This window comes from Streptopelia decaocto (assembly GCF_964273445.1).
Source record: "Streptopelia decaocto genome assembly, chromosome: Z".
NCBI classification, from domain to species: domain Eukaryota; kingdom Metazoa; phylum Chordata; class Aves; order Columbiformes; family Columbidae; genus Streptopelia; species Streptopelia decaocto.
Window position 1 is genome coordinate 13,703,108 of NC_138657.1, and position 9,532 is coordinate 13,712,639.

Below are 9,532 nucleotides of genomic sequence, written 5' to 3' on the forward strand. Positions count from 1 at the left end.
GAAAAGCAAACTCTCATAAAACCCTAACTATAAAATCATGGAATTGTAAAGAGGGAAAGTTCAGAGTGTGACTTAATTTTGACAAAATCCACAGACAATCAGATTACAACCTGAACCTTTGTTATGTACAGAAATGTCCTTGAAAAAGCATGTGTGGTTTTTTTTGTTCTGTTTTGTCTTTTAAACATGCCTATAGGAGGGTAGAAATCCAGAGTATCCAAGTAGGACACTCTGGGATAAAGAAGAAAGAAGAGTACTTTATATAAATTTATATGTATCTACACACATTGCACAGTGAAAGGTTGGAAATTAGAAGGAATTACTCAAATAGTTTGGCACTTCTCTTGACACACGGATCTGGTTTAGTTTTTTTGTTTTTTTTTTTAATGTATCTATTTCTATGAAGCAATGAATATTCAGAAAAGCCCATATATTTCAACAATTCTTGAAAAAATATTAAAAGGAGGTTTAGATTCAGGGCATTGATTATTAACATGACCATGATTAGATATTTTCTTCTTTCCAGCTGCACCTTGTTTTGAGACAGGGAAGATTTTACTAAAGAAGTCACAGTGTTACAGGACTTGACCTCCCATTATCAGCAACAGGATACATGTGTGGACATGCTCAGAATCTCCCTAAGCGTTTCTCCATATCTGTCATGGCTTTGTGTCATCTTTTGTGAGATCCACTGTAATGAAACAATTTTGGTAACTTTCCCTAGGAGCTCATTTATTTTTATTCGTGAGTTTGTTGGTGTTAGATACATTTAGCTTCCATTGTTGGCCTACTGAACTTGCTAGAGAATTGAAATTTAAAGATGGATAAGGTGACAAAATGACAAATAGAAGGATAAAACCTGAGAAATAAAAGCAGAGTAAGAGAAATAACGTTCAAAATAAGTTGCTTCATTTTTAATTGAAACATAAATTTGAAGGACAGGATTATGAGATTTCACTTCAAAAAATGTGTACAGGGGTGTTTTAAAAGGCACAAACACTGGATATTGACCCATTCTGGGCTGATATGGCCCATTGTACAAAGTGGTATTCAAGGAATTTAAGGGCAATAAAAGCCAAATAGTGTTGACAGTCTATATTACAAAGCAGAGGAATGGCCAGTTCCATTATGCACTGTTTTGGTTAAATCAAGCACCACCTTATCCATCCCTTTTCATATTAACAGATGATGCTGATCAAGCTGTATGAAATTTATGCTTGTCTGCCCATCAGTTGGGTTGATCCTGCAACAGAGCAGACAAGAACAGGTCTGAGGAGTCTTTCTAGCTTTCAGGAAGGCTGGGCTAGAGCAGCCTCAGTTAATCTGCCTACTTTACACCCTCAATGCCCACACTGCACACAGTTAGGGGCAGCTGGAATGAGGAGGACATCTCCATGGGCCATGATCAGAGATGACTCCCGACTTTCTTATCCAGATTCAGTAGCGTGGAGATCGGGACAGTCTTCTTACTTGGTCAAAACTTTCTTTCCTCAGATTTTTAAGTCTTTCTTTACCCTTCCAATTTTCCATTTGCATTTAATGACTTAATGGAAGGTATTAAGCTAGCTTTTCTTTCTGTTGCTCCTCCTCCTCCTGGCCCTTTTCACACCCTTCAATGTAAGCGTACTCATCTATTCCCAGTTGGCAGGGATGTCACAAGGGGCACTTTCCACTACCCATTTGCTTACATCATAAGCTATCAGAAGTAGAAAATTCTGTTAAATGACAGAAATGGGGAAGAGAAGGAGAAGAGAACAAAAAGAAAGGAAGATATCATCTTTCATTTTCCAGTGAGTCAGGATACTAACTAATAGGATCAGTGAAGTGTGAGTCCTGTTCCCTCAGTGTTTACACAGGAAAAGAAACGCTTTGTTTTTCTCAGAGGTCTATTGAATATTTTTGCTCAGATTTAACTATTTTAACAGATTGTTCCCACAAAAATAATAATAACAACAATTAAAAAACCCGCAAACTAGTAAAATTAATCATCTGACCTGGAAAGGGAAAAATATTTATAGAAATATGTTTTCTTTCAAAAAACATCCAGCATTATGTAACTGAGGACTCAGGAATCTAAAGATGTGGCTTACAGTGCCTCTAGTTCATGAGACTAACAATATAATGATAAGTAAAAATAAAAGTTGAAATGGTTTTTATTTACCTTCTATTTCTTAAGGCTTAATCCTTTAAGAACCTTTTTCTATCACTTCAGATCACAGCATCCCTTAGACAAAAATGAACCTTACATTGTTAAGTATTTACATGCTCTAGGAATACACCAGTCTTTAAATGAAATGAAGAAATCACAAGTTATTTCATAGAATAACTAAAAATACTTCAATTTCAAAAGAAGGAAGAAGAGGGGGGAGGAATAAATCAAAGTGAAACAAAGTATTAGTAATAGCACTGAATCTGCTGTCTAAGTTCAAAATATTCTCAGAAAATCACATGAGTAGTGAGAAACTTGATCAACTCATCCCTAACTCCCAGACATGCCCACTTTCCACTTGATATTGTAAGCAGACAGCCTCAGATTGACTTGGAGTTATCAGTCTGCTGCACATCCATAATAACCCTGAAGGAAAAATGTGGTATAATTATCAGTGACTTAAAGCCTCCAGATCTAAAATATGTATTTGTCTTCAGGCCTTTCCAGAAAGTGCAGTTATATGCTAGTCTGCATATCACTTTTAGCTTTGTTGTGAATGGTGAATGCAAAACTTTCACGATATGAACTCATCACCTTTTGGAAGATTTTTCATCTTTTCTTTAATAGTCACTGAAATATTCAGAGTTCATAATACATAATTGTATTATAATTAAATTTCTGTTATGCAGAAACTTTCAAAAGTATCACTATTTGTTGAAAATAGATTAAGATATTCTGAGCTAGGCCTGGTGGAATATTTTTATAGCCATCTCATAAGAGCCTAAAACCAGCACTGAAACTTCCTGACACAGACTTTATCTCTCATACACTAGCAATTACTGCTGTTAAACCGAAGTAAACTAATGAAAACAACTTCTCCTCTAAAAGGCACCCACAAAACAGTAAACTTATAAGTAGTGCCTTATTTTTACAGGTTAAGGAATTATTTTAAGCTTCTACACACTGAAAAAAGTCTCCTACAAAAATATCTGAGTAGTGCATCAGGTATCTAGGCTTGCTCCTGCTCTGCCTCTAGCCCCTAAAAAAAGTGCTATGCCTTCATGGGGTGTCAAGTACATAGTACTGCTATGCAAAATTTGAGGGGGAAATAGATATTGCTTTGGCAGGTAATATTTTCCCACTGCTTCCTGCAAATTTTTCCAAGTTCATAGCAACAAAACGAAAATGATGTAAGGATGTACTTTGGAGTACAAGGTTTTGTAGACCACAGAAAGAAAAATATTTGGAGTCATGATAGACCTTTGATTAACAAACATCTTTCATTGGCTAGTAATGTAATTGAAGACTTTTGAGAAATGTTTCCTCCCACAAGCTGTTTGTAAAGCTCCTTTTTTTTTTTTTTTTCCCCATTTATTTGGCCAGCACAATAGCACAGAAAGCTACACAGCTGGAAACATGATTTATCCTTTGATGCAAAAGTTGAAAAATATGAACCCTTACTGAGATGACAAATGTAATGATCTTCTAAATATACTTAGTTTTCACAGGACAAACTACAAAAGACTTCTACAAATGAGGGACATAAGAAAGAAAAAGCAATACTTTCTGAAAGGCAAAATAAGAGTCTCATGTTTCTTTTGCCTCTTGTGCCTACTACCCACTCCCAAACCTTAGAAGTATGTACTTGCAGTGTTAACACTGTTGACTTCATTGTAATAGTTGGGCCTTCAGTTAAATACTACAAACAATTTATTTTAAAGATGAATAAAGGTCTGGGTCTTAAGGACATAAAGATGAGTGAAGCATAAACAATCCTCATTCTACAGTGACTCCAACTCTACTTGACTATCAAGAGAATAAAGCTACCATGAGAAATATAGGCCCATGAGAAGAACATAATATTAGGTTGTAGGTTTCCGTAGGAAACTTATGGGAAGCTAGAAACACAATCCAGTATAAGATGCCATTTTATCACACATTTCTTTAAACACATTTTTTAAAAAAAATACATATATATATATGTATACACACATATATATACACACATACATCATGAATATATGTACATCTGTCCTGGCGTTGTTAAAAACAAAAACAGCTTCTCTTTTAATGAATTTTCCTTTCAGTTAAGTTCTAAGTAATTACAGTTTTCTGAATTTGACTGCATGTTTTTGCAGACAGGAGCTGATAACAGTAGCAATGGTATGCAGAAGAGCCTCAGGTTTAGATTTATTCCTATGGCAGCCAAGGTCGCTGATAACATTTTGCACATCCCGTAAGTGAGAGGGGTGTATATTCAAGGATGGGTGAACAGAACAGGTGATTAAAATTGACCAACTAAGTATTCCATCCCATACATGTCATACATCCTACAAAAGTGGGAGATCACAAAGGTCTCAGTCTCTTTCAACATGGCCAGCATTTGAAGAAGACCCTGCCTGACATCCCTGTCTGGGCCTGATTCCACAGCCTGCATCCCTGAATCCAGTTCCGGTTTGCTGTGAAGCGCAGCCGAGGGTGCCTGCCTTGCAGCTGCGGGAGCAGCCGGCTCCACTGCGGGCAGCACTGCGCTGCCCTGGGAAATTCAAGATTGGTTTTGTATATTTTGTATTATTTTCTCTATTTTGTTAGTAGCATTAGTAAAGCATTTTTAACTTTTTCCAACTTGCAAGTCTCTCTCCCTTTTCCTCCTATTCTCTTGCCTTAGTTGGTGTGGAGGGGGCTAACAGAGAGCATCTGCCATGGTTTATTGTCACCCTAGAGTAAATGGTGACAGATCGACTGGTGCCCAACATGGGCCTCAAAAATGCTACAATTTGGCACTACAGGGGTAAAATTTGTAGATTTTGGTGTTCTTACTGTTGTGACGCACTTTCAATTTTCTTGTCATGGTGCCAGCTCACAGGGTTGAGATACTCACAGGTCTGTGTGCTTCAGACATCATCTAGTAGTATAAAAGCAGATTGAATTACATTGGTTTAAAGATGCTGTGGCATAAGTTGTATCAGTTACTCTCTACAGTGTGTTCTGCAGCACCTTATTTGTGCTGGGCATATTTCACTAAGAGGTTCATGCAGTCTGTTACATCTGGAAACTGGACTATGGTGATGATTTTACTGTGTGGTTTGGCACTGGTTTATTTTATTATACTCCAGCTGATAATGAATTTATACTCATTACTGTTGTATCTAGAGAAACCTCCAGCAGAGATTAAAGAGAAATACACCTACGTGTTTTCTAACTGGATGAGCCAATCTATAGAAAAGATGACTAATGATACCTTTCCTTTTACGTTACATGACAGATTACAGATGTTTTTGAGAGATTTGAATATCCTTGGAGCTTTGACTGTACTTTGTTGGTATTGTCAGGTTTGCTGAATGCATGTCGGTTTGTGCAACTGATAAGAGAGATGAGGTGGAAATAAATCAAGAGATGGTGAGCCCATGTCAGCATCAGTTGCCAGTTGTAAGAGAGTCACAAGGAGGACTGCTCGTGCTGCAGATGATGGCCAAGGGGCATCATCATCAACACAAGACGCATCCTCATCAATACAAGGAGGAGAGGAAGTGACCACTCAGTCCTTTTCTACAAGTGAGCTGAGAGATATGCAAAAAGACTTCAGTCACCATGAAGGCGAGAATGTTGTAACCTGGTTGATAATATGGAACTAGAAAGTGGGGAAGCCAAGCAGCTGGGATATCTGTCAAGGGATGCCACCCTTGATAGGGCACTTTCAAGAGAGAATGACTCCAACACCCTCTGGAGTCTGAAGTCAACTCCTGATAGCCATGAAGGCAAGGTTTCCCTTCAAGGAAGATGTTATATGTAATCCAGGGAAATGGAATACTATGGAGAGGGGTATCCAGTTACTGAGAGAATTAGCTCCGTGGGAAATCATATTTTTTGAGCCATACTGCCAAGAGGGGACAGACCCAGATAAAATCTTTCGTACACAACCTATGTGGTACAGGTTTGTACGAAGCACAGCACCTGCATATGCTAAGTCACTGGCATCAATGACCTGGACAGCTGCAGGTGTACAAAACATTTCTGAAGTGATTAAGTAGCTTCGTGACTTTGAGGACAGCCTTGCTGGCTCTCTATGGGCTTGTGTCTTGACTGTGTAGAAACCATGTGAAAAATCTGATGACTGGTTTGAAAAGCTGCTGCGAGAAAACAAAGCACTCAGAGAAGACAGGTTCCATTCATGACCTGTACAAACCTATGTTTTGGCTATTAGGAGAAGGTGTTTCCAGTCTCAATAGAGAGGACAGAAGAAGTCCACAAAGAGAGGCACACTGTGTTTTTTCCTATATGACCAGGGAGAAAATGTGAGGATGTGAGATGGAAGACCTATCTCAGAACTTCAGGAATGAGTATGTAAGTTAAAAGGAAAAACTCCTAGGCAAATGGCAGAAGTGGCAGAAGAGATTCTGATCCTCTTGAAGGAACCTCTAATTTGTACCCAGAGAGTGTGTAAAACACAAAATAGAGGGGCCCCGCCTCCAGGGATAACAGGGATAACAGAGTTTACTGGCCTCGTACAACACACCCCCAGGAGCACAAAGCTTTGGTGTACACTGGTGCTCAGTGCAGGATAATCCCCTCAAACTATAAAGGAACACAATCCATCAGTATTTTTGAAGTGACTGGGGGATCCCAGGAACTGACTGTAGTAGAGACTGAAATAAGCCTAACTGGGAAAAACTGGCACAAACATCCCATTGTGACTGGTCCAGGTGCTCTGTGCATCCTTGGTATAGACTGTCTCAGAAGAGGGTATTTTAAGGACCCAAAAGAGTATTGATGGGTGTTTGGTATAGCAGCTGTGTATACTGAGAATACTGAACATATGTCTACTTTGCCTGGTCTGTCCAAGGAACCTTCTGTTGTAGGACTGCTGATGGTTGACAACGAGCAGGTGCCAATTGCTACCACGACGGTGGATTGTCAACAACATTGCACAAATCGAGACTCTTTAGTTCTTACTCAGAAGTTGATTCATCAACTGGAGAGCCAGGGTGTGATCAGTAAGGCTCACTCACCTTCTAACAGCCCAGTTTGGCCAGTGCGTAAGTCTAGTGAGGAGTGGAGACTATCGTGGCCTGAATGAAGTTGTGCCACCACTGAGCACTCCTGTGCCTGATATGCTAGAACTGCAACTTGAACTGGAGTCAAAGGCAGCCAAGTGGTACGCCACAACTGACACTGGTAATGTGTTTTTCTCTATTCCTTTGGCAGCAGAGTGCAGGCCACAGTTTGCTTTGACCTGGAGGGGCATCCAGTACACGTGGAATTGCTTGCCCCAGGGGTGGAAATACAGCCGCACCGTCTGCCATGGTTTATTGTTGCCCTGCAGTAAATGGTGACAACATCATGTACACGTGTGTATACACATACACACATCAGCAATAAAAATTCCCAATTCTGTATCTCAAAGTTGAGCAGGAACATTGTGTTTTTGAACATCTTATTTCAGTTGTTCATCCACTCTCTTTTCCTTTCGTTTCTGAGTTACTCAAGGTTAAAAAGCTAAGTCTTTTATGATGGTAAACATTTTTTTAAAAATTATTCCTTAGATAACTAGTTGTGAATTCAGAGGACAATCCAGTAGCAGCACTATATAGCCAATTATATGTACTTTTCCCACCTGTTACAAAAATAATTCTGTTGCAAATAGCTATTGGAAACAGGCAGAGCACAATGGTAGCACAGCTATGATATAGATACAGATACACCAGACCTGCATCTGAGTGTACTCCAAAATCAGAACTTTGGGAAAATGAATGTGAAGGACGCTTTTCTGCACTTATGTCTAAGCTGACTTCTAGCAATGAGATCATACTGGAAGTTGCACAGTCAAGATCACAAGGTATAATGTCACCTTAACATTGCCCTCCTGTTTCCTGGCTCAAACTGTGTATTTATGTAGTTCAGCTCACATCTGTAAAAGCTTGGAATTTATGCACAAGTATGTATTGCTGGCCTAGCCATACTCCAAAACAGCTTTGATTTTGACTTGAAAAGAGGAAAGCTATGGCAATATACAGAAAAAAATAAACCATAACTGTTCACCCTTTTCTTCCTCTCTCATGAAACTTTCATCAAAATCAGACAAGATAGATCTATTTTTGATAATGTTTAAGAACATCCACACCACATTGCTTTATGGTAGACTAACTGGTTCCTACAGATTGCTCTAAGGAGTGAGATAGATTATTTAGACACTGAAACAAGACTCTTAGTTGAAGATTAAAGGGAATTATCAGGATCTAATAATAAAACAAAATATTAGGCTAAAATAATCTTGAGATAAACACTCAGGTCTCAGAACTCAGGTCCAAACTTCATAAACATAGCAGTGTTGTAATATGCTAACTTACACAGTGGCCACTAAATTTATCTACTAGCATAATTATTTACATTTTTTCTATTGCTTTCACACTAGTGCAAAGCCACCGTGTGTAGCAGAGATTCTTCTTACTAACACAACGAAGGGAAATAAGTCAGTCTCCTTTTGCCAAAAAAATATGTTTTGTGAAGAAAAATTACTTACTGCACAAAATAAAGAGCTGCTTAGAACTGAAATTACAGCGTTCCTTTGCATTTGTGCTTGTGGAATACAGATTTTGTGGCAGTTAGATAGGGCTGTGCAAATGGTCCAGACAAATCGCCTGAAACAAGCATTTGCTTTAACACAATTCAGTGCAATGTTTTTTGTGTTTCCTTTCTGTTTGGAGATACATGACTGAAATTTTATTTTAATCTGATCTCTGTTGCATTGTACTTAGTAGCATTTTTTTTTTAAGCCACAGCTGCTGCTCTGAGATGACAATTAAGAAGAAATCCTGTTAGAAAGAGTCTGTGACATATGATTCTATAAAAACCTGCAATTGAAGTAACCCTAGAAACTGATGATAAATAAACTGATTCCAATAGACTTACCTGTTCAATGCTTTTAAAAGTCCAGCACTCCCTCTTTACCATACAAAGGTTTTAGCAAGTGGCTGAAGTCAAAATGGAGCACTTGATCATGATAATCCCAACCTGTCATGGGCGACAGCATCTCTCATGGAACTGCACTCAAAATGCATGAAACGAACCTGGAAGACACAGATATTCTGACATTTTTATTGAAACATAATCACCCATGTCCAAGGACAATGAAACATGATCAAGTAATATATTATAAAGGAGTAAGTACAAAGACATAAATACCACCTGCTAAACATCAAGACCAGAAAGTGCGACCAGAAAGCTCATGTTCCAGTAAATCTGCTTTTGTTGAGTCAATGCAGCTCTGTTGTACTTAGTGAGCCATTGAAACTGTTAGGATTAATAAACAGATTTTTTTTTTTAATTGCAGCTTTTCCTACATAGGACTTTAAGTCCTTTTTTTCATATAAATTTCAAATGGAA

The 9,532-nt window shown here is 38.4% G+C and overlaps 1 protein-coding gene across 1 annotated transcript in view; it reads right to left on the reverse strand.

Annotated features, from left to right (window-relative positions):
* The window catches only part of LINGO2 (leucine rich repeat and Ig domain containing 2), a gene marked incomplete at its 3' end in the record, with an annotated part of 167,030 nt that extends 157,882 nt beyond the window's left edge, over positions 1-9,148 (reverse strand). Inside the window, exon 1 of the mRNA XM_082074537.1 lies at positions 9,059-9,148. Coding sequence (XP_081930663.1) covers positions 9,059-9,100 — 42 coding nt within the window. The 5' untranslated portion in view covers positions 9,101-9,148. The remainder of the gene's footprint in view (positions 1-9,058) is intronic.
* Positions 9,149-9,532: the final 384 nt, after the last annotated feature.